Below are 25,031 nucleotides of genomic sequence, written 5' to 3' on the forward strand. Positions count from 1 at the left end.
GCACTGCATCTTGTCACAGCTGGAACTCCCTCACTGGCTGTTTTAGACACACAAAGGTCATAGATTCTCTGCTTGTCAGCCAAGGGCAAAAATCACCCTCCTGCCAGCCAGCAGTGCTGGAATCCCTGAGTATTTCAGTGCCTGGCTACGATTCTCTCATTAGGAGGGCTCTGTTTCATACCTTCAGAAGCTTGAAAAGAACTCTATTCTCTTTGTTGCATTATCCTTTTACTTTCTCAAATTTGGATACAGTTTCTCAAAATCATAGCTCTTCCTTGCCTGGCTTATGAAGGATACCTACGGAAAGCAGAGGTCCAGCATGTTTCCCACTCCAGTGGTTACTAGCATTCTCACCAAGGATAAACCATGGAGCATCTGCAAGACCATCAGTCCAGTGTTGGTATGTGCCCGGTGATTTGCAGACCCCCTACCCCCACTTCAGGAGGCTTTGTATATAAACTTCTTTCTTTGGTAGCATGCTGGTGATATGCATAAAAGGACATGACTAAGGAGAGTGGAGGGCTTCCCAGGTGGCTCAGCGGTAAAGAATCTGCCTCCCAATGCAGGACACATGAGTTTGCTCCCTGGGTTGGGAAGATCCCTGGCGAAGGAAATGGCAACCCACTCTAGTAATCTTGCCTGGGAAATTCCATGGACGCAGGAGCCTGGCAGGCTACAGTCCATGGGGTCACAAAGAGTCTGACACAGCTTAGTGACTAAACAACAACAAAGGACGGTGGAGACGATGATTTACTGTTTATTTGCTGCTGATATTTTTTTTTTACTTTGAATGAGGGTGAACTATAGGTTTTCATTTGAAATGCTCTTCAGAAGCAACACCAACTCATCTCTAGGGCAGAACTCACTTAAAACCAGATTAGGTTTGGGAGCCTAAACTCTCTGCCCCAAGAATTTCCGGCAGATATAAAGTTCTTCCTTCCCGCATCAGCTTCCTCTGTCCCAGTTGTTCTAGAGGTTTTGCTTTTCAACAGAATCCAACTGAAGTTCCCTGTTGGGTATGTTTCAAGAAGCTTCTCCCCACCTTATTTCTCTTTAATGGCTATAAAATTCCAGCTCAGAGGAGGCAAAGTATTGATCAGGCAGGCCCTGCCTTTGGAGGTACTGACTGGCACTGATGGAAGACCAGGCCAGTGAAGACAGTGGACACCCAAGCGTGCCACTGGAATGAGGAGCCCACCTGGCAGATGTGGCCACGCACAGCACAGCTCACCTGGTGGGCTGGCCTGCCATTGGATAAAGCCCGTGACATGGGCCACACACATGTTCAATGCAGAAACTAACTGGTTCTCAGCAGACAGGGCAAGTTGGGGGAGCGAAGCCTAAAAATGCAATCTGCCCGCAAGTTCTCTCTCCTCTCCTTTGGCTTTCTTCGGACGCCAGCATGCCAATCAGTGTTCTGCCGAAAGCGCTGGGAGCAGCCGTACCTGTGTGTAACAGATGGTGAGAACTCCTTCTCAAGACTTCTAGACCACAGAAGCTGGGGCAAAATATGCTGAATCCATAGCCATGAGGACCTGCTCTTGAATCTATGGACCCTGGAATGCGGTGGCCACCATCAAGAGCTGGGTTCTCTTTGTCATACACGGGGGCATTAGGTGATGGGAACAGGGCATCTGTCCATCTCCAGGTGGGAAGGGACCTCTGAGGCAGCTCCAGAGTAGACCATTGAGAGACTCAGAAGGGGAGACCCCTGGCACTGGTGATTGCTACCGGTTATCGTGGCTTTTCTGCCCCTGCTTTAATATCTGGGGTATGATGGCCAAACTGTAGTGCAGGCACCACAGACCACGGGCTTGTTTTCCCAGCCAGAGTGTGTTCAGAGAAGGCCAAGAAAAGTCATTTCTCTGCTTTGCTTTGACTCATGTGTTTTGAGGTCCCCGGGTCTTCCTTTGTACCCTTCCAAGGGAGATCTGGCGCTCTCAGCACTGCTCTGCCTCCACGAAGCCCTCCTTCTCGTGCCCTGAGGGCTCAACCTCTGTGTAGGTGGAGTGGCCGGGGTGGTTGCGGAACTTCATGGCCGGCCAGTGGTGAGGTCTCCGCTGTAGGGGCACAGACGCAGAGTGAGTGGGCGTGATCCCACCCACTGGGGACCCTCCCCACTTTCTCCCCTTCACCCAGGGGGACAGCTCTGAGCACTTTTCAAGGGCTCTTGGGGGCTACTGTGTGTGAACCAGGTGAAGTGTAGACCCCCTTCCCTGAAGGCTTCTGGCTGTGATCCTTGGCGTGTTGGGAAACCCGCTGGGAGCCTCAGGAGTTGGGAAGGAGGTCATCTGATGCTTTGCCATGTGGACTGCATGACACAAGGTGAAAAACTCAGCAATACACAGAGTGGAGCCCTAAGACTTCAGAAAGTGAGGAAATGGGTAAGAGATGGAATGATCTGGGAGGTTCTGGAAATGCCAAGATAACCCTCTAGACAGGACAGGTCCTGCATCAGAGGTGGGGAGCTGAAGAAAACGCAGATTCCCGGGTCTCAGACCTTCCTGTCTGCATTCCTGTGGCTGGGGATCTGCAGGTTCCCCCGGTGAAACCAGGTAGGTCTTAGCCTTGGCAGGTCTTAGTGTTAACCTACCAATGACGGGTTAGAATTCGTAAGAAACAGGTGGCATTGAACCAGAGGGGAGGGAACCACCCAGGCCTCTGGATGATGAGGTCAAGGGGCGTGTGACCCACGTGGAGGGTTGTGGACCTAGAGGCCACCCTGCTGTGGGATTCAGAGAGCTGGTCAGTCACCACGGGTGGGCAGTGGGCAGGGGCTCCTGAGCTCTGCGGCTCACAGTGAAGGAGCCCAGGCCCTACTTCCCATGCTGCACGTCAGGCTGGCTCTTCTGAATTTCTGAGACGTTAAAAACTGCAGTATCCTCAATGAAAGCTCCCAGACAGAGCGACTCTTATGATTACTATGGCTTGTCAAATCTAATAGAAAAACGCACACAGCAGGCCAAAAGGCAAGACCTCAGTTTCATTATGGCTTTGGATAAGCCCCAGGCCTTGGAATTTGGGTGTGAGAAACCATAAATCATTGGGGATGGTCACATAACCACTCAAGGGCATGTGAGCCATCTGTGGTTTTCTCTCCTTCCTCTGGAGATGGTCACTGTTCTGATTCCACAAATGGTGGAGGCAAAGCAGAGGCCATTCGACAGGACAAGCAGGCCAGAGGAGTCTTGAGGGGCCAAGCCCTGGGGATTAGGGACTCAGAGAGCCCCTGCTAGTGGGAGATAAGCCCGGATGGAATTGATGAAGCCCCTCAAGTGGAAACAGGAGCCTGGTGTGAGGTGGGTGAGGGATGAAAAAAGGAGAGATAGGGACTGAATGGCTGGGGAATGCTGACACAGATGGGGATGGCAGAGGGGTGGCCCCACCCCGCACGGACCTCGATGAAGAAGAGGGCAGCATTGGAGGTGGGGTGGCCATTGATGTAGATCCCAGCCAGGATGATGGAAGCCACCAGGAGGACGGCCAGCACAATGCCCACGATGGTGCCCAGGTGCAGAGGGGACCCCGTCGTCTTGGGGGCCAGGTTGTTCTGAAGGCCTGCAAAGAGACCGTTAGGTCAGGGGATCGAGGAAGGGGGCACTGTGGAGTCCTGGGTTCTGACAAAGTCCCAGAGATGAAAGCCGACAGAACCTTCAGATCTACTTATCAAATACATGAAAGGGTGGATCGGGTGGAACTATAATGAGGGTGACATTAACTTTGTTCTTAGCACAATTTAGGTGGTTTCCCAAAATCACTTAAAAGTTGCCCAAATGTCTCCTAGGGATCATAAAAGCTCTCTCTAATACCCATCCCATATAGGTCCTTTTAAGGAATTCACAAAGGGCATGTGATGGTTAAGAGATCTGATGGTTGTGGGGTCTGGAGTCTGGCTGTCTGGTTTCAAATACAGACTCTGCTACTTACTAGCTGTGTAATTTTGGGCATCTTATTTAACTTCTGTGTGTCTCGGTCATCATTTCTATAGAACAGGATAATAATGATAACTACCTGATAGGATTACAGTGAGGATTAAAATGAAATAATTCATGTTAACTGCTAAGGAGCACAGCCAGTCTCTGGGACAACTTCAATAAGTGTAGCTATTCTGAGAGCAAAATGACCACATTTTTACCTGTCACTGTCCACTACCAGATTGTGACCTCCCGGAGGGCAGAGACAGTGTCTTATTCATCTCAGTGTCCTCAACTCTTAGAAAAAATGGCAGACCCATCAGAGGAACTCAATAAAAGAAATGAACTAGGTCCTCTAAGGGCTAATAAGCCAGCAAACACTCTCTGAGAACATTGCAAGCGTTTGAAATACAGCCCAAGGAGAAGGCTGAATATTTTCCATAGACTATGGAGCTGGAAGCACATCCAGCCCAACCCTTTCTCGTACAGCTGAAGGAATGGAAATACAGAGAGGTAAAGGGATTCATCCAAGGACACAGTCAGTGCCAGTCACTAAGAAGCCTCAGTTCAGTTCAGTTCATTCACTCAGTCATGTCCGACTCTTTGAGACCCCATGGACTACAGCGCACCAGGCTATCTATCACCAACTCCTGGAGCTTGCTCAAACTCATGTTCTTCGAGTCGGTGATGCTAAGAAGCCCAGTTCGCTAATATTACCTGCGGTGGCTTTTTGCTGCTTCTCCTTATATCCTAAAAGGATGTGGGGCTAATGACATAGAGAAGACAGAGGATCATGCGAGCAACAGAAATACTGAAGTCTGTTTTACTTCGCTGGTGGGTGTGATGGGAATCAACAAGGGGTGGGGATTTTTAATAAAATGTTGCATACGTCCAAAGTCATTGTGTTCCCCATCCCCTTTTCTCTTCAAGAGAAAAAAGCTTAGGAGAGAAACTACGCTGGGGCACTGCCAGGGTATCTGCCAAGAACTGGAGGAGTGGAGAGGACATACCCCAAGCTGGCCTCTCCTGACCTGGCCATCAGCCCGCAGCCTTCAGTGACCCTGATGATCTGAGGGCAGGGCTTGGGATGACGAGCACATGGTGTGGAATAAGGGGAACGAACGTGGCTCAGAGCCGCCTGCCTCCCCTCAGCCCAGTGGACACAGATGCGCTCTCACACCTGGTGCCCACAGATGACCAATGGCTCCACCTCTGGTGGGAGAAACCGCCTAACTGTGCTGTGTTAACAGTCCCGCCTCTCCTGCTGGAGCCAGGTTAACAGTCTCCCAGCCCTAGAGCTGGAAGGCTCTTCCATCTCCCCTTTGTGGTAGTTGCAGCAAGGGCTTAAGCTGGCTCTGAGCAAAGGCCAGGGGAGATGGCCGCCCCCGCCTCCACATCACCAGAGAGGAAATTATCCCCGCAGGCAGTCCTGGTAGCAGGGACCCTACCTTCTTAAGCTGTATAAAATTGTGGTGGACAACTTTTGTGTCCTCTCTGCCAACCCACGTTGGGAATCAAAGGCAACTTTGTTAGGGCAAACACTGATCAAAGCTGCCTGCCCTGGCCAGACCCCATAGTGCCCACTTGGATGAGTTATCTTAAACTCATGGTTCCGGTAAGGAACGTGGAACTAACAAGCTACCACCAACTGGCAGAATTCGGGAAAAGTCAAAAGGACAGAGGAGACTCCAGTTCATGCACCCTACCAACCTCCCAGAATCCTGGCTGGCACCCATCTTGGCTGATGCACATTACACCAGGAAGGACCCTAAGGCAGAATGACTGGCCAGCGACAACCTAGAAACTAACACTATCACCATAAAACCAGAGACTGCAAAGCACATGGCAGAGCAATCCTCCTGAGTTCCCTTACCCTGCTGCCCTTCCCCTGGGCTCCCCTTCCCAGTAAAATCTCTTGCTTTGTCAGCCCATGTGTCTCCACGGACAATTTATTTCAGAGTGTTAGACAAGAGCTCACTCTCGGGCCCTGGAAGGGGTCCCCCTTCCTGCAACAACTTTAACGAGAGAATCTGCTCTCCACCCATCATTGGTTGGGATGCCCCTTGGGGACAGAGGCCAGGGCCACAGGTCCGTGGCCATGCCTGCCCTAGCTCAGCCTCTCCTCTGCTTCTCACTCCTTTCAGGGCAGTGAATACTCAAGAGCACTGTGGTCAGAAGAACTGCAGGAGGTTCCCGCCTGAGATGAGAAATGTCTAGACGTAGATTTGCTTTTTCAGCCTAGGAAGTATGTGCCCAGAAGCCCCTGCCCACGTCCCGCACCTTCCCACCGAGCAGGAGGTTGGAGAAGCCCAGGCTGCTGCTGTTTCCCCCTCCCCCACTCAGGGAGTAAAAGCAAAGAGGCCAGGTGAAGGCTGTACCACCCTCTTGGGGGGTGAGTCCAAGAGGCAGCGCTGTGATGAAAGGGGCAGGTGTCTCTGTACTCACCGTCTCCTCCTGCGTAGGGGTTCACCTTGGTGTCGTCTTCAAACGGAAAGGAGAGAAGGCGCAAGGTTAGCAGAATCACAATGGCCTTTGTCCCGTTGGATTGGATTGGATGAGACTTCAGGGAGGTTCAGTTCAGCCCTTCATTCTGAAGGCTAGGAAACTGAAGCCCAGAGAGGGGCGGTGACTTGCTCAAAGTCACACAGCAGTCTAAAGGTCAAAGGCCACAGACAAGCCAACTTTCCCCAGTGTTCATTCGTTCAACAAATACTTATTGAGTGTCTGCTGGGAGGTGAGCCCAGGGAGTAAGTACTGTGATAGATGTGATCTCTGCCCTCAGGGAGGTCATGGGGTGGGGGTGGGGGGGCAGGGAATGGAGGGACGATGAAAATTGTCCACACAAAGGCAGTTAAGGAGGCAGGATGAGACGTGGGGCTGAGACACAGTCCCAAATAGACGGTGGGGCAAAGGCTGGAGTCAGCAAGAACTTGGCCAGTAGAGGCATAAAAAGCAGTTCAGTGCAGCTGGAGGGCAGACAGGCTGTGAGCAGGGGGTGATGAGAGTGAGTGAGGCTGGGGGTGGGGGTGGACAGCGGCCTGGAAAGCCAAATTCAGGGCCTTTCACAGTATCCTAAGGGGCAGCAGGAAGGGGAGGAAGGATTTGAGGTGGGTGTGTGTGAGTCACAAGATCAAATCTGCTTGAAGACCCCCAGGGTACAATGTGGGAGACAGATTTCCAGGCCAACACACTCCCTCTACACCTCAAGGAGTGTACCCTGCAGCCTCCTAAATAAGTTCCAGTGGTTGACCTTTCCTGTGGTTCCTCCCCACAGATTCCTGTGGGGAAAGGACAGCAAAAATTTCCACGTCAGGAGAATGTTCTAGATGACTAGAGATTACTGCTTCAAGCATCAGACATTAAACGAACGGAACCCTGCACAATGTAGGACCTGCGACCTGCTCTGTGTCCCTTCTCCCCCTCCACTGTTCTCCTCATTCAAAGCGGAGCTTCCACTGACTCCCCTTTGATCACAGATGTTCAAGACCCTCGGCAGTTTGTCCCAGTCTTCTCTTCTGTCACTCGGGCCAACTCAATAGCACTTGTTACAGTGGGTGTAACAAGCTACGCAAGGCTCTCCAGACCTCGGGGTCTTCTCAGATCTCTGAGTCGCTGCATATTCTGTTCCTCCTACAGGACATGCCCTTCCTCCCCTTCACCACTCCTCTTTCAAAAGTCCCGCTCCTGAAATGCCTCTTGCAGGGCTGAGGCTAGGATGACACAAGTGAAACAGGGTCTGATTCTGTCTTTTTAAAAATGTTTTGATATTTTGTTTACCGTGATTCTTGGCATTACTTTTTATTTTTGCAAATATTGCATGAAAAGATTATTTCTCTTAATTATTGCTTTTGTGTATGCATGTGTGTGTGTGTGTGTGTGTGTGTGTGTGTGTGTGTGTGTATGTCTCCTTAACTTTTATATCTGCATTGAGTGTGTCACTTATCTCAGCCTAGTCCTGGTCCCAGCCCTGTCACTTCCCAGAGGATAGATGGGTGTGTCCTCCCCCGTGTCCCATGCCATTTGATCTGTTTCTGGAGCATCTTGGGTCCCCTTGTTTGCATAGACTATGAGCCTCTCAGCAACCAACCATTTTACGCTCCCAGTACCTGAATATAACACCTGGTTCTGCTATGCATTTCCAATAAATCTTCAAATACCAAAAAATCACACTAGACAGTAGAAGAACAAACCATAAGAAAATTTAAAAATAGTACCCCATAGAGGAAAGGGGCTTCCCTGGTGGCTCAGATGGTAAAGAATCTGCCTGCAAAGGAGACCCTGGTTCAATCCCTGGGTTGGGAAGATCCCCTGGAAAAGGGAATGGCAACCCACTCCTCTTTCCTCCAGTATTCTTGCCTGGGAAATCCCATGGACAGACGAGCCTGGCAGGCTACAGCTTATGGGGTCACAAAGAGCTGGACACGACTAAGCAACTAACACTTTCACTTCACTTTCACAGGGAAAATGGGGAATAGAATGGAGGAAGAAAACGAGAAACTAAGCTTCTTTGGATATAGTTGCTTTTGTAGATTTGACTTTGGAATCATTTAACTGTTTATCATGTATTGTCATCGTTGTTGAGTCGCCAAGTCGTGTCCGACTTTTTGCGACCCCATGGACTGCAGCACATCAGGCCTCCCTGTCCCTCACTATCTCCTGGAGGTTGCCCAAGTTCAAGTCCATTGAATCAGCGAGGCTATTTCATCCTCTGCTGCTCTCTTCTCCTTTTGCCTTCAATCTTTCCCAGCATCAAGGTCTTTTCCAATGAGTTGACTGTTCACATCAGGTAAGTAAAATTCAGAAAGTTAAGAATCTGCCTGATAATGCAGCAGATATGGGTTTGATCTATGGTCTGGGAAGATCCCCCTGGCTGTGGAGCAACTGTGAACCATAACTAATGAGCCTGCACTCCAGAGCCCAGGAGCCACAGCTACTCAGCCCGTGTGCTGCAACTTAACGAAGCCCACCTCCTGGAATCAGTGCTCTGCAGCAGGAGAAGCCGTCACAATGGGAAGCTGCAGCTAGAGAAAAGCCTGCACAGCAACGAAGGCCCAGCAGGATCAAAAATAAATGAACAAAATTATAGAAACACCCTAAAAATTCAAAGTAAAACAAAACAGAGAATTGTTGACTTCTAATAGAAAGATACGTTTTCTTCAGGAATTGCAATACACAAGGTATTTATATATGCCTCTGAATCTGTTTTTTTTACTACAAGTTAAAAATGATGAATTGATTACTCGAAATTGACCAAAGTAATCCTAAACATGATTGGATGAATTAACTTGATTTTTTGAATCAACTTGTTTTGAATCTAGACCATTGGAAATACATTGTAGCCCAAGCCACATGTAGTCTTGATAGACAAAAAGACACCTGCAGCCAGTCCCTCCCACAAGATGACTAAAGGTGACCACGCTGTGCCCACAGCAGCTTTTCTTCCCCTCACTGAGGGCTGGGTCCCAGATGCTGCCTTGCTAGGGGTCCACGGAATGCACACTCGTTCCCTAATTAACAGATTGTGGTCCAGGCCCATGAAAACCCACAGAGTGAAGAAATGTGTGTGATGTCTACTGAATAAGTGGTCATTTTCCTGTGGTTAGCAGTCACTTCTTGCTGCTACCAACATGTTCTGTTCAGCTGCTCATCAGATGAGTCAGACTGCACAGATATTCCGGGTCAGTGCCTGTCTATCCTTAACGATAAAATGCATAGATTTTGTGGCAGCTGCTCGCCACTCTGAGGTCATTCTGGTTCATTTAAGTGAGCAGCATTTAAGCAAGTAAGTAACTTAAAATCCAGCTCCCACACTTCCTGCTTCCCTGGCCCTTTCTGCTTTTCTGGCTGGCTGGGGAGAGGAGGGGTCCACGACCCTTCAGCAGCTGCTCCCACTAACTTCTCTGCTCTCCACCCCTGCCCTGACCAGGTGGGTCCCCCTGGCTGAAGTGCTCTATCCCCTTCGTTCACAGCACCTTCCTGGACCCTGAGCACGTCATCTCCCTGTGTAGGCTGTAATAACACAGGCAGGGGTGACCCAAACCTGTCCCTCCAGACACCTTGAGAGTTTGTTGCGGGGACAAGTCCTTGTCACATTTTTTTCTTATAAAGGCAACTTGCTAATCTTTGCTACCTCCTCCAGGACTGAAAGGCCATAAAGCCATAATTGTCCTTACTCTAATTAATGTTTCCCTTGTGGAATTTTATTACATAGCAAACAGGAGGGACACATTCCTGGGCTGACAGGAGACACACACATGATAAAACTGATCAACGGGACACCCTGTGTAGGGACAGCCCTTCATGGCAGTAGCCCGGGACTAAAGGAGAATAATTCCAAGTCAGGGCTTGAACCCAACCTCCAGATGCCAGACATTGGGCTTTCTCCATGCCCGCTGTAGCCACTCCTCTGGGCTCAGGCACCGTGGCTCACCCAGACATAAGCCCCTGAGGGAAAGGCTGGGTTCTCACCTCTCAGACTGAGCCCCCAATAGCACATAGGGTTAACTCAAGGGTGACTGGCCAGGGGGCTCTTTTAAGTGGCGTTTCCTTTAACTGGAAGGTCACCCCTGAACTCCATTATAATTCCTGAGGGCAAGGTCTCCTCTTGCCCCTTTTTCATGTAATGTATTGAATCTCCCGCTTCACTGCTCACCCTTCACTATTCTCCCACCCACTGAACCCATGAAGACCCTTCTCCATTCCTTTCAACAGTGAGTGGGCTTGATCGAGCCAGACTGCTGCTTTGGGAACCAGATGAGGCCCGATGCCACATTTTCCTGGCTGTGTGATTTTGGGTAAGCCCAACAACCTCTCTTAGCCATAGTGTCTCCTCTGTAAACTGGGAATCAAAGAGCATCAAAGTTCAGGATAATTAGGAGGATTGAGTATTAATAGGTACACAATGTCAGCACCCTACCTGGCCCATGGTCAGTCCCCTCAAATGTTTGCTCTATCAACTGTTCGCTTCCCTCCGGCCAGATCCATGGGTTCCTGCTTTCTGGTTCTCTACGTCGGACACGACTGAAGCGACTTAGCAGCAGCAGCAGCAGCAGCAGCATGCTGCATTTCAAAGGCAGGCAGAGACCTCAGAATATTCCACTGCTAAGCAACCTACTTTGCCCCTCACGAGCCCATTTCCTTGTCTATAAAATGGGGTTGTGGATGAATAATGTTTAAAAATACCAACTTTTTTCTCCTTTCCATTTGCTCCTTTCAAACAGGTAATTGGGCTCAGGGGAGGTAGGAAGACCCCATATGTCTTTCAGTCTTAGACTTAGGGCAAGGGCTTGAAATCTAGATGCCATGTATCAAAAAAGGATGAGGGGGGAATTTCTCAGAGATAGCCAAAGAATCCAGGGACCCTGCCCGGTCTTCCCCACAGGGTGGATGGACCTCCGGCAGCTTCAATAAAACCCTAGGCCTGGGTGAAACAGAGCAGGATCCTATGGCCCTTGCCCCGCATGTCCTCAGCCTACCTTTTCTCTGTGGAAAAACTTTAACCAAGGAATAAGTTTACTCAGAGAGGTGAGAAAACACGGAAACACAGGAAAACAGTTTAATAAGACTAAATGATAATACAGCCGTTAGGCACAGTCAAGGACCTCTGGACACCACAACCTCCACCAGGTGGAAGAAGCTAACTGCATGCTGGGCAGACTGCAGCCATGACTGCCACAGTTCCGAGAACTGGCCTCAAAGAAATGGAAGCAACTTGACCTTGGAACTGAAGACTGGTAGATAGCCAGTCGGACATGAGCTGGTCCCACCCCATCCTGGACAGGGTCACCTTTCCCTGCCTGACCTGGACCCTGGTGACCAGAACATGCCCAGAGAGCTCCCTTTTTGTGGTTAAGGACTGCAAAATTTCCAGCCTTATCAGGACCAAGTCAGATAACAAAAACCCAACAGGGCTTTCCAAACCGCCAGTACTGGTTGGTGTAGGTGCAACAAGACCTAAGAGGTGACTTGGAATAGCCTGGGGTTCATTATACAGTATTTATGATAAATTAGTATTGCCATTCCCTGCCCAGCACCCCCCCAACCCGTTTCCATTTGGGTGCTTATGGGTAAGCGGCTGCACACAGGAGAAAAGTTATGTAACCTAAAGCTGTCAATCAACTCATCAATCCAGTAATGGAGGACACAGGGAGAGACTTCCCATCACTCTGAACAACCCAACTCTACCTTCACTGTGGGGCTGCTTCTGGCCCCCAGTCTGCTCTCCTCCCTTCTCAAGAGTGTACATTCTCCTTTGCTTATTAAAACTCCTGCTGCTTAAAACTGTTCCATGTCTCTCGATTGCTTTCTTTCCCTTGTGAGGACGAGAACCCAGGAATCACCATTCCACCAGTAACATGAGGATGGCAGAGAAGGCCCCAGGGACAGCCAGGCCTGAAGAGGCAGTTCAGCAACAACCAAGACGGTCAGAGCTGTCCTGCATTACCCTCTACCCCCTGGACATCACAGGAGTGGAAAGTCAAGCCCCAGCACGGTGGGGGTGGAACTTCCCACCACGCCAGCCCAATGAGGAGTGAGAACCAGAAGGGAACAGAAAAATTATGCAATCTTTCTCTGATGTCTGAGTGTGTGGGACTGAGTTCATACCTGCTACCAGGATGCTAAGATCTCACAGGTTCTCTGAGAATTGCTATTAAGATGAATCAAGTTATTATGTAAACAAATCGGCATTGCCACAGTGAATTCTGTTCCACAACTCTGACGCGCGCGTGGAGTCCACTCGTCCTAAACCTAGCTCTGTGTCTCACTGGCAAGTGACCTCTGCTCTGGGAGCCTCAGATGTGACAGGATGCAACAACTATGTTCCCTGAGATAATCCCCATCAGGGGCAGTGATGCTCCAGGGCCATGGCTCCTCCCCACCCTTACCTTCCGTGGTGAGGCTGTCCATGAAGAGGGAGGAGGAGGTGGTGGTGAAGTCTCCGTCAAAGGGGCTGAAGGAGCTGTCGGGCGAGGATGAGTAGGAGTCCTCGTCCTGGAAATCCTCGCACGTTCTGCCTTCTGCCTGCAAGAGAGACCTGGTGCTGTGATGGACAGAGGCCTTGCCAGCAGCTACGTCGCACACAGGAGGACCCTGGGGGTGCTTTCATCCCTCAGCGGCCAGAAGGTTTAAGATTCCAGTGAGTGGTCCAAGCATGGTAATCTAACCAAAGCTGGGCTCTGAATGCATTTAAGCTTTCCACTTTATCCTGAAAGTATCTTATCTTACAGGGCAATTTATCTGTCAGCCGCTTTGAATCCTTCCTGAAGGAGCTGAGATGCCAATCTTAAATAAATAAAGCGAATGAGTACATTCACCAATAGCCAATGTCAGAAACAGGCTGCTGGATGGACAAGGGGTTTTGGGGTTTTTTTTTTTTGAAGACCAGAAACAGCTCACCTAGCTTCACTAATAAAACAGATGGTAGTGAAAGCCTGGCAGTAATTCTGGGAGTTCACATTTAAATGCTGGGCCCAGCACCTTCACCATTTCACCAGCTGTGAGCTGCAAGCCAAGTCACTGAACCTCTCTGAGCCACAGTTTCCTTCCCTGATCAGTGGGGACACTGGTCCGTAGCTCCTGGGACCATGATAGGATTAAATCAGAGCAAATGCTGGGCACATGCCATGTGCTTGCCCTGCAAGAAGGGAAAGTGAGAGGAAGGGAGGGGAAGGGATGCGTACGTGAATGGGTCTCTCTGTGTCAGTAAAAGGTGTGAGAATAGGACATTACCCATCCAAAGCGTTGAGCATTCTGGAAAATTCCAAGTGACAAGGAACCTGTGCTTGTGCATGTGTGCTAAGACACTTCAGCTGTGTCTGACTCTGAGACCCTATGGACTGTAGCCCGCCAGGCTCCTCTATCCATGGGATTCTCCAAGCAAGAATACTGAAGTGGGTTGCCATGTCCTCCTCCAGGGGATCTTCCCAACCCAGGGGTTGAACCTGTATGGGATTCTAAATGGGAGGTGCCAGGTACAACCCACTTTGCCCCCAGAATGACTGCCTTCCTTAAATGCCTGAAGGTTGGAGCCGGGGCAGTCACTTCTTGAATGTTACCAGGCACACAGTCTCCTAGAAGATTCCAGTGTGGCCAAGGCCACATCCAATATACCCTCTGCAAGGCCCAAGAGAGCCCCTGGAGAACTGCCGCTCCGGGCCAAGTCACTGGGAGAAGTGCTTGTCTCAAGGACCCACTGAGCCCTCAAAAACCTCCCACAATGGTCTCACTGGTGCAGAGCAGAGAGGGAGGCGAGCCCCAGGTGGAGGGGAGAATGTCACCAAGAGAAGAGAGACCAGGCAAGGGGCAAGCCTGCAGCCCTGCCCTTTCCCCACCAGGCTCACTTCAGCCTCTCACCTCCTGGGCACAGCCGTAGGCCAGCCACTCCTGGCGGTAGCGGTCAAAGCCACTGGAACATCTGCAGGGGGAATCAAGAGGCCGGAGGTGTAATGGGATTGACAGAGAAGCCTTCCCTTACCCCCATGCAGTAATAGCTCTCCAAGGGGAGCAAGGAGGAGGTGAACCTCCCCAAGACCACTGAGCAGGTGCCCTGGCACCAGGTGGCTGTGATCAAGCCCCTCCTGCCCCCTCTACTCCTTCCCCCAAAGGAGGGGAAGCTATTTGTGGCATCCTCACCCTTCTCCTGACCCAGCTCCCCAGGACCAAGGCCACACCCACCCAGATGCATGTGTGTGTGTGTGTCTGTGTGTCTGTATGTGTCTCTGTATTTACGGAGCTGACAGACTGGATGACCTCTAATGACCTTAAGCCCCACCCTGCAACTCTGGGCAGCCCAGAAATTGCTGAGAAACCAGGGAGTTCACACACATGTTCTCATCTGGGGAAAGTCTTGCTCATTTGCTGAGCCCCCCTTCTTTGTGGAGGAGCCTAAATTTGGCAAGGAGGGGCAGGGCCAAGGATGGACATCAGCCAATATGGCCAACACCCACCATGTGGTCACTGAAGGGCAGAGGTGAGGTCCTGCCAGAGACTGGGAGAGATGAGATCTTGGCTGACCAGGGTCCCCTGAGAGGACACCGCACAGCTCAGCTGGGCTGGAAGACATCAAGTGCTTCCTTAGGGAAGGGGTGGGGTACGAGGATGAACCAGAGAATATTCTCCTCAGCGTCATACTCAAAGTTCCGTTCTTCACTCTTTGGTGCCAGGAGAATCCACCAAGTCTTACTCAAGTGCAGGGATCTCTGCATGAAAAGCCAGTATCACCAGCCACCAGTGCTGAGAAAGGATGCGAGGCTGGTGAACTCTGCACCGGCAACTGCCTGCCCATCTGTCCAAGATCTGACGAGGCCGAGGCTCCCAGGCTCTGTGAGTCCTTCCTTCTGAAGATGCCTCTGAGCTGCTCTTCCTGTAGCAGGGACACTGAGAGGAGCCATCCACAGCCCCCTGTCTTGGGTCCTCCGTGCCCCCTCCTTTGAAGCGTGGAAGACTAGGGGCACCGTTGGGGGCTGGGAACTGAAGTTTCCTTTAGGCCAAACTAACTGGTTCTTTCAAGGACTGAGCCTTGGATATAGGTCCAAGAGCACCCCATTCCAAGCCCGGGGCCAACCAACCCAGACGCAAAGGAGAAAGGCATGAGAAACGGCCATTGTTTGAGCGTCTGCTGAATGCCAGGTGTTGCCCCAGTCACATGCTGCCCTTGCACTATCTCACAGGACCTTTGCGATGACACTGTAAGGCAAGGGTTATGACGCTCATTTTCTGAGCCAAATCCTGGAGTCAGGGTCACCCATAGACTCCAAGGTGGGCCGTTAGGGGACAATGTGGGACGAAAGGAAAACACCTGCATGATAAGTGAAATCATCTGAGTCAGATCCGGCCCCCACGCAGGGAAGGAAGGCTCTGCAAGGCTGCAGAGGGCAAAGCAGGTGGAGGCAAAGCCAAGAACCATGAGGCGGTTTCAAGCAGCAGTTGGTGGGAGAGACCACGGTGGCCGACTGCCCTGCAGCAGCCCTGATCTCTGGCTTTTTAGAAATCTGGAGTCAGCTCTCAGCTGAGGCTCCAGAGATCTGTCAGGAAGGAACGGGCCTGGCTCGGGTGAGCCCAGGCCCACGTACATCTGGGGACAGGATCCCTGATGGAGCTTTTCTGTCCTCTAGTTGACATAATCCAGCAAAGACAATGTCTGCAGCCAAGGCCCTGCCCTCCCCCTGACAACTCTCATTAAACTGTCATGGTTTTCTGGGTATGGGCATATGCATTAAGTGGGGGTGTAGCAAGCTAGGGTTTTGCTTTCATCTGACCCATTCTGCAGTCCTCATGGCTCAGCTGTTGTTGGACAATGCTAAGTCACATGGTGGCAGCTGGCCGCAGCATTCCAGGGCTCATCTGAGGTCATCTGGATTACCGCCTCACACTCACACGGGGCTCTCACACTTGAAAGTGCACAAGATGGATCACACCGCAAGTCTCCATGCCAGGAAGACGCAATCTCGGGTCTCCCCCGTGTACTCTCTCTGAGGCTCTGTGCGTTTCATGTGAAGGACTCTGAACACTTTGCAAAAATTCTGTTTGGTATTTGAGGAGTTAAAATAACCGGCATGTTCCTTACCCACATCTCCCTGAATCACATAACCCCAGCCCATTTTACAGGGAAAATAAACTGAGGGCACAAGAGAGTGAATAAGAGCACAGCTGGTGGGAAGAACAGCTGGGAGGCCTAATGAGGGCCCCTTTCTCCTCCTGGCCCTGAGCTGTGTCTTGTCTGCTAGGCAGGCCGCCTGTAAAGGCAGTGGCTTTTATTTCTGCACCAGGACATTGGAAAGGAGCAAAGGAAATATTGACAGTTACAGGACAGCTGCACGGAACTCAAAGCCTCTGTAATTTGCGATTTTCAAGATTCCAAGGTTCTTGGAGTTCATAGGTCTTCCCAATCTCATGGGAGCTCTAGTCCCCCAAGAAAGTCTTCCCCCCAACAATTCCCCCCTCCCCCCACCATTTATTTATCCTGGACAGGAGAACAGGGATCAAATTTTGAGTCTAATCTGTGAGGAAATGATTTCAGAACAAGGAGTAGAAGATGAGTAGGATTTAAGAACTTTATCCCTGAAACTGAATCTCATCCAGAATTTTCCCTGCTTCCAAAACCAAACAAACACAGCTTTGTAACTTGCCCCAGCTTTCCACAGATGCCCGCAATGTCCACACCCTTGGATTTCAGGGAACCCTGCTGTAGCCTGAGAACAGTCTTGAGGTGCGGTTTTGGGATCGTGGGGCTCTCGCCCAATGACGGTGTGTCTTAGGTTCACCCCTGAGCTGGCAGGTCTCATGCTTGCTTACAGATGCGACAATGAGGTAAAATGTAGGCTCCCTGGCTTCTTTCTGAAAGACCCTGATGCGGGGGGCCAGGGGTGGGCCCCAGGAATCTGCACATTTAGCTCGAGCCCTTGCTGATTCTGGGATGCTCACAGCTATGGACCACTCTTGGAAAAGGCCTGCCAGAGAATGAACCAACCGTCCCGGTTGTGAGGAGAGAGCTGCAGTAGCTGGAATCTCTGCATGGTCTTCCAAAGTCTAGAGTCACTGCAGGGTGACAGAGTCACCTTGATGGGTCACAAGCCTCAGGGAGACACTCACTGCTGTAATATTCTTGTCCTAAGCATCAGAGTAGCACTGGCCAAAGTTACCTACATGTTGGCCATGAGACCTGAGGCAGGGAGCAGGGCGGTGCCACCCTCTGCCCCCGCACAGTCTGCCTGTGGGAACCAGAGGGTGAGCCTGGTACAAACCTCTGCAGGACGTGGCACCAGCTGCAATTGAAGGTCAGGTCTGAGGACATGCAGGCATCGCAGCTCTGATGCTGTAGGCAGGCTGCGAAGAAGAAGGCAGCAGTCACTCAGCACCAATCCCGCCACAGACCTCCAGAAGTGCAACTTCCCTGCATGCTGGGTCCTTACAGAATTCCGGAGGCTCTGACCAGTAGGGACCCTAGACGTTTATAAGGCCACCCTCACTTGAGTCCTTCCCTGGTGGCTCAGATGGTAAAGGAACTGCCTGCAATACAGGAGACCCAGATTTGATTCCTGGGTTGGGAGGATCCCCTGGTGAAGGGAATGGCAACACACTCCAGTATTCTTGCCTGGAGAAGTCCATGGACAGAGGAGCCTGGTGGGGTATAGTCCATGGGGTTGCAAAGAGTCGGACACGACTGAGCAACTAGCGCATTACATTGGGGTTTCCAGTGGTGAGAAGGGCTAGGAGAAAAGTGGAGCAGAACAAGTGGGGGATGTGTTTTACTCAGGGAGGCTGGGGAAGGCCTCTGAGGAGCTGCAGAGGAGGGAAGCCAGCAGGCAACTCTCCTGGGGGGGGAAGTCCAAGCAGAGGGACCCCCCTGGGCAGAGGCCCAGGAGGAGTAGGTTCCAGGGTGCTCCCAACAGCAGGCAGCACTCTGCAGGGTGGAGAGGTGGAAGGTGGTGGGAATGAGGAGGAATGGCAGCTGGGGCCTCGCTGGGCAAGGCAGGGGTGGAAAGCAGGGAAGTTAGTGCAAGTGGTGGCTGGAGGGTGTGTGGATCCCTTCCATCATCAGCCAGCCAGAAAAGCAGAGAGGGCCAGGGGAGCAGGAAGAATGGGAGCTGGATTTTAAGAGTTGTTCACTTGCTCAAATGCTGCCCACTTAAATGACCTCGGAGTGGCAAGCAGCTGCCACAAAATCCATCCATTTTACTATAAGGACAAATAGGCGCTGACCCAGAATAACTGTATGCAGTCTGAGGACTCATCTGATGAGCAGCTGAACAGAACACGTTGGTAACAGCAAGAAGTGACTGCTAACCACAGGAAAATGACCACTTATTCAAAAGGAATTTCTTCACTCTGTGGGTTTTCATGGGCCTGGACCACAATCCATTAATTAGGGAACCAGTTTGCATTCTGTGGACCCCCAGCAAGGCAGCATCTGGGAACCGGCCCTCTGTGAGGGGAAGAAAAGCTGCTTCGGGCACAGGGTGGTCACCTTTGGTTGCCTTGTGGGAGGGACTGGCTGCAGGGGGCACTGTGTGCTTTCCAGGGCTTGGCAGGCTTTGGAAGGGTGGAGGGAACTCCGTAGGCAGAGAATAAGCAGGGACTGGCCTGACCCCAGAATGACAGCGCTCTGGCTATTTTCTTCTCTGGTGCACCCCGAGGGTCTACGGCAGTGCCCAGCATGTGGTAGGCAGTTAACAAAAGTTTATGGGATCGATACAGAGTTGCTCTCATCCCCACTTTACAAAGGAGGAACCTGAGGCTTGGAAGAGTCACAGAGCTAAGAGAGGCAGATCTGGGTTTGAACCAAGGTCTGTCTAAGCCAAGAACCTGAGCTCCTAGCATTGAGGTCCCCCGGGAGACCCCCTTCCCCAGCTTCCACCTTCATGCCAGGCCACCTTTTCAGGAGTTTCTTCTAGAAGAAGGACCAGCCATGGCATATGATGGCTTGAAGAGCCACATCTCTGGAAGAATTTTGGCTAAGTCCCCCTGACCCCCAAAGGTAAGGGAGAAAACCTGGGGCTGTGGGGTGCAGAGTTTTCTGAGAACAAGGCAAACCAGCTTCCAGGAGTTTAAATCACAGTTTCGGTAGCAGTTTCCTCCTGGACTTGGGAGCCCGTGACCTGGTCATTCCCAGGTGACTCTGGAGGCCCCTTAAATGGCTCCAGTCAAACTGAGAAAAATGCCTAGGAGCCTCATGAGACATTAAAAAAACACACTGACCTTTACTTTCATCTGCATTTCAGATGTCCTGTGTGCTATTAAATGCTCACAAAATTCACTGGAGGGGTGGAAAGAGGCTTAAATGTACAGACGTGTCCCAGAAACTGCATTCCCAGGTTGTTTCACTTCTTCTGCCTGGGTGGTTAGCCCTGCCCTTGGATGTCCTTGCTCCCAAATGTAGTTTAGTCATTCCTGGCACTCGAGGTTTGCTCTCACCAGTCCTAGAGGAAGCTCTGCCCACAGGGAGGACGACTGGGATGGGGGTGAGCCTGGGACCCCTGGGGTCCCAGCCCTGTCCCTAGGCATCAGGGGAGGACACCTGCTGGGATATGGCCTAGCATTTGAGAAGACCCTTCCTCCTCCTCTTCTTTCTTCACCCCCTGCTCCCAGAACCTCCAAGCAAAAGGAAGAGGAGAAAGAGAGGCAAGAACAGCCCCAGAAGGCAGGGAGAAAGCCATGGCTCCAGAGGAAAGCTGGGAGGTATCATGAAACAGGAGAGGAAATTAAAACTGTCTTTAGAAATATAAGCATGGGGGCAGGCAGCAAGTTCTCTCATGGTCCAGTGGTTAAGACTCCATGCTGCCAATGCAGGGGACCTGGGTTCAATGCCTGGTCAGGGAACTAGATCTCACATGCCACAACTAAACACATGTGCCATAACTACTGAAGCTCATGAGGCAGATAAAAGACCTGGTGCAGTTTATATAAATATATAAATATATATATATATATATATATATATGAACAGGAGCACTGTCCTTCCCTCTCTCTCCCCATCTGCCCTGACTGGATCTTTCAGGCTCCGCAGCAGCAGTGGGAGGCCTCCACCATGGCATGCCTTCAACAGCAGGTGAGCAAGGTGCAAAAGAGTGACAGGACCCAGCCCCCTAGATCCTGGAGGGCTGCTGGCTAAATCCCGACACTGCCTTCTGCCTGTAGATGCCAGCATCACGCCTCCTCTGAAGAAAATGCAGTGATAAACTTACGGTTCCTTTCAGTTCCTGTATTATCTTTTCTACAAGCTCAATCCAAGTTATCAGAGGTATCTCTTTCCTGGGTTACAAGCGTGCTAAGTCGCTTCAGTCGTATCCAACCCCTTGAGACCTCATGGACTGTAGCCCACCAGGCTCCTCTGTCCATGGGATTCTTCAGGGAAGAATACTAGAATGAGTTGCCATGCCCTCCTCCAGGGGATCTTCCAGACCCAGGGATCAACCCTGTGTCTCCTGCAGCTCCTGCACTGCACGCTGACTCTACCTCTGAGCCACCGGGGAAGCCCGTTAATACCAGCAGCTGTCATGTATTAAGCACAAGCCATGCCCTGGGCCTGGGATGTGCCAGTGAGTGTCTGGACTTTCATTTGCATCCTCAGCTCTACCTAGTGCAGTTCTCACCCATAACATAGCCCTGGGAAGGAGGCAGTGTGCGGCCCATGTCACAAATGAGAAATGGAGGCCCAGAGAAGTCAGGTGGCCGTATCTAGACAGGGGACCCTAGTGAGCCTGGGATGGAACTCAGTCTGACTTCAGCGCTCTTGCCAGGATGGCGGCATGCCTCTCTTCCATCAGTGGGGACAAGCCCTACTTACTTGGCAATGGGGTGAACTCCACGGCAGATGTGCTGGTGACCTTGCTGGGGTCCAGCTCCACACGGTGGTATTCGAAGATGGTCCTTCTCCGAGATTCTGAAACACACAGAGCCTGTCATCGGGAGCATTTCATAGGCTTTGGGACCTGGAGCCTGACAGGGGGGCAGGAGATAGTAGTGAGAGGAACCTCTGAGGGCAGGAAGTAAAACCATCATCCCGGGATGATGCTGTTGAAACTCTGGAGAGACAAGAGGATGGGAGTTGACTTTGAGCGGCGAGCTCTGTGTCATAAGCAGGCTGAAAATGCAGCGGCCCAGCTGCTGCAGGGGCCAGAACACAGGAGTCCACCCTCTGCGCCTTCACAGCTGCTGTTCCCTTGACCCATCACACTCTTCCACCCTTTCTCTTGTTGTCTAGCTCACTCTCTCAGACCTAGCTCAGGGCCACTTCCTCTGAGCAGCCCCCCTTGACCAGCTCCCTCCCTTTGCTCCAGGCCCTCCTCCCACTGCACTCCTTGCAGTATGTGGTCATGATGGTCAATTTGGAGGGTGGGGACCACTCAGCTGTGATCTCTGGTCCTGAACCTGACCCACAGTGAGTGCTCTGCAAATGTCTGCAGATGGACCGGCTGACCTCGGAGATCCTCTCCCCTCCTCGATGGTTCAAGGGCCAGAGTCAGGGTGACATCCTGCCTCAGTCCCTGCAGAAACTTCCTAGGGGACCTCAGAGTTGAAAGACCTGAATTCTGAGTCAAGTTTTTCTCCTGACAAGTTGGATACCCTTAGGGCCTCAGTTTCTTGTCTGTGAAGTGGAAAAACATTACTGCCCCAGCACCCTTGCGAGGAAAAAGCTGGAATTGTAGATAGAAAGATTTTTCCTAAAATGGCAGTCTGAGATGCTCTGATATTTCCCCCATGCCCACCCAAGAATCATGACTTGTGGTTGGTTTCCTTCAGCTCCAAAACACAGGCTGCAAGCAGCTGAGTTTCATAAATGAGTTTTCCCATGAGGGGAAAGGGCCACTTAGTATTTGGCCTACCCAGCACCCCTTCTTCCTTCTGGAAACAGAAGGAACTGCCCCCAGCCCCTTCCTACATGTGGTCCGTACTGTATCTTCTTTCACGACTCTGCCTCCCTGGCCAACAGTGATTGGTCCAGGGTTGGGCATCTGATGAAGTTGGACCAATCAGAGACCTTCCCTGGGACTTTTTAATTGTAACCACGCAGCCGTTTGCTCTCTAGTAATAATGCTGAGAAGATGCAAGCTCAGTGTCCATGAATGGCCGCAGTTCCAGTCTCACGGGGAAAGCTAGAGGATGAAGCCACCTTGTGGAAAGAAGCATGGAGTACTAGCGGCATCCCAGTCCCTGGAGTCCCCGGACCTGCCGTGGTCCTATCTTCCCGGTGTTGGCTCTTCCTTTGGTTCTTTGGGCTACTTCAGTATTCCCAAGGCACCCCTTTTCAGCTGAACTAGTTTCAGCTGGCTTTTTTTATCACTAGAAGCCCAGAATAGGTGAGGATATAAGTTTCCTTCCAGCTGAAGTTGATTTTAAGGAAAGTTTCCTAAGGTGGCAGAACTCAGTAGCTGCTGCTGCTGCTGCTGCTGCTAAGTCGCTTCAGTTGTGTCTGACTCTGTGCGACCCCATAGACGGCAGCCCACGAGGCTCCCCTGTCCCTGGGATTCTCCAGGCAAGAACACTGGAGTGAACTCAGTAGGGGCATCCATAAAAAGGAGGGTGTCCTGTGCAACCGCTGGGCACCCCGACCTGAATGAAGAATCTAGGGCAGCATACACTGCTCAAAAGAACATTTCAGTTATGTTTCTATCATCTATTTATCCTCAATCTATAGCTTGGCTCAAACGGTAAAGAATCTACTTGCAATGCAGGAGACCCTGGGTTTGATCCCTGGGTCGGGAAGATCCCCTGGAGAAGAGAATGGCAAACCATGTCTGGAGAATTCCATGGACAGAGATGCCTGGTGGGCTACAGTCCATGGGGTCACAAAGAGTCGGGCATGACTGAGCAACTAACACCTTCTGCTTAAGCCAGGACTGAACCCCAGGTGATAACCCCAAAGCATGCTCTTTCCACTGTGCTCTCTGCTCTGTGGCAGAGCCTGGGGACACCTCTGTGCCTGAAATGTCTGCAACCACAGAATGTCCTTGAGACGTTCTGTGCAACACAAAGGAAACTGCTCTGGCGCAGATGGCCACAAAACTCCCCTGGAACTAAAGAGGAATCTGCAGCCCCATTTCAAAGGTCTGCACTTGAAATGTGAGTACCACCCACTCACATGTGCACATGTGAGCGCCTGCACGCACACACACACACACACACACACACACACACAGAGTCATATGTGTGTGTGTGAGTGCCTGCACGTGCACACACACACACACGAGATTCTTTTGATATAAGAAAGGACCCTTGCCAAACAGGGGTGGGTCTGAAAGAGATTGAGGTAAGAGGTTATCTGCTCAGAAGAGTCTCCAATTTTCAATTCACCCAACAGCCCACAGGTGCAATAGGGCCCTCCCTGTGTGACACCAACTTCTCTGCAAAGGTGGCCTGGACTTGACTGAGCCTGGGCCATGTGAGACCTTAGGTGGAGGATGGGGAACTTCCAGGCAGCCTTCCGCAGCTCCATCCCACCCGCCACCCCCAGGGGCCAGCTCTACTAAAAAATCACCCCCTTCAACACCCAAATGGAATAGGATAAAAGTAAATGTGAAACCAGGTCTTCCAAGATGCCTGAGGCCCTGGAGTCTAGACTCTGTGTAAACATTTATTCCTTAATCTGCCTCTTCTGTCAAAGTTCAACTCAAACGACAGGTCCTCCTTGAAGACATCCCCCAAGCAGGGATGCAGTTAGTGGCCCCTCCTCTGAGCACCACAGCCCCCTGTACCCCATCCTGCATCACCTGCTTTACAAACATTTACTCTGCTGGCCACCCACCCCCTGAGACCGTGAGCTCCCCAAGGGTAGAGCCTGCAAGTTATACCTCTCTGTCCACCAGCCCCTCGCCCCAGGCCTGGCATACAACAGGGTCTTGAGAAAGGACTGTGAATGAATGAATGGCTTACAAATAGTCAGGAAAACCCTAGCAGTTTATCATCACTTCAGCGCGCAGCACAAAGGAAGAACACCTTTCCTCCCCAGCCCACCACAGATTGCGCCCTTTCTCAAGAGGGCCGCCCCCAAAGCTGCTCAGTCGTGTCCGACTCTTTGTGACCCCATGGGCTATACAGTCCATAGAATTCTCCAGGCCAGAATATTGGAGTGGGTAGCCTATCCCTTCTCCAGCAGGTTTTCCCGACCCAGGAATCAAACCTCAGTTAGAAGGAAGGTGAAATAGAACAAAGGGGTCAGTGTTGAGGCATGAAGAGAGATGCATGAACTTGTCAAGAGAGTCGATTTTAGGGATAGAGAGGAGCAAGCAGCAGCTGGGGAAGCCAGGGCTCCCAGTAAACCCTACCCCAGAATCTAGGGATGGGTCTCCGACCAGCCAGCTGGGGAGTGGGGATGTGCCTCAAGTGAGGGTTCAGCCAGAGATAATGGGATATATCCTCCAAAACCCAGCACAGCCCCACCAGCAGGGAAGGGGAGATGTGTGTGGTAAGAAGGGGGAGGAGGGTGGGTGGACAGAAACATATCTCTGACTAAAAATATTTGCTCACTTCAGCGGCCAACTTGTACTTGTTTAAGTGTCTGATTTGGTAAGACTTTTATTTCTCAATAAACAGAACCCTTAGTATCCCAGTCTGTGTTACTTGCATTTGGATTATCTTGCCAACATCTGGGGCTCGCCCAAAGATGATGACGTCCGTCTT

At 51.3% G+C, this 25,031-nt stretch overlaps 1 protein-coding gene across 1 annotated transcript in view; it reads right to left on the bottom strand.

The window, feature by feature from the left end:
* Positions 1-747: 747 nt before the first annotated feature.
* The window catches only part of PLXDC1 (plexin domain containing 1), a 63,000-nt gene continuing 38,716 nt past the window's right edge, over positions 748-25,031 (bottom strand). Inside the window, exons 8-14 of the mRNA XM_052657951.1 lie at positions 21,199-21,294; positions 17,657-17,738; positions 14,268-14,328; positions 12,800-12,935; positions 6,360-6,395; positions 3,398-3,558; positions 748-2,060 (exon numbers count right to left, since the gene is read on the bottom strand). Of these exons, the coding sequence (XP_052513911.1) occupies positions 1,941-2,060; positions 3,398-3,558; positions 6,360-6,395; positions 12,800-12,935; positions 14,268-14,328; positions 17,657-17,738; positions 21,199-21,294 (692 nt within the window). The 3' untranslated portion in view covers positions 748-1,940. The remainder of the gene's footprint in view (positions 2,061-3,397; positions 3,559-6,359; positions 6,396-12,799; positions 12,936-14,267; positions 14,329-17,656; positions 17,739-21,198; positions 21,295-25,031) is intronic.

The sequence above is a fragment of the Budorcas taxicolor genome, chromosome 19 (assembly GCF_023091745.1).
Source record: "Budorcas taxicolor isolate Tak-1 chromosome 19, Takin1.1, whole genome shotgun sequence".
NCBI lineage: Eukaryota > Metazoa > Chordata > Mammalia > Artiodactyla > Bovidae > Budorcas > Budorcas taxicolor.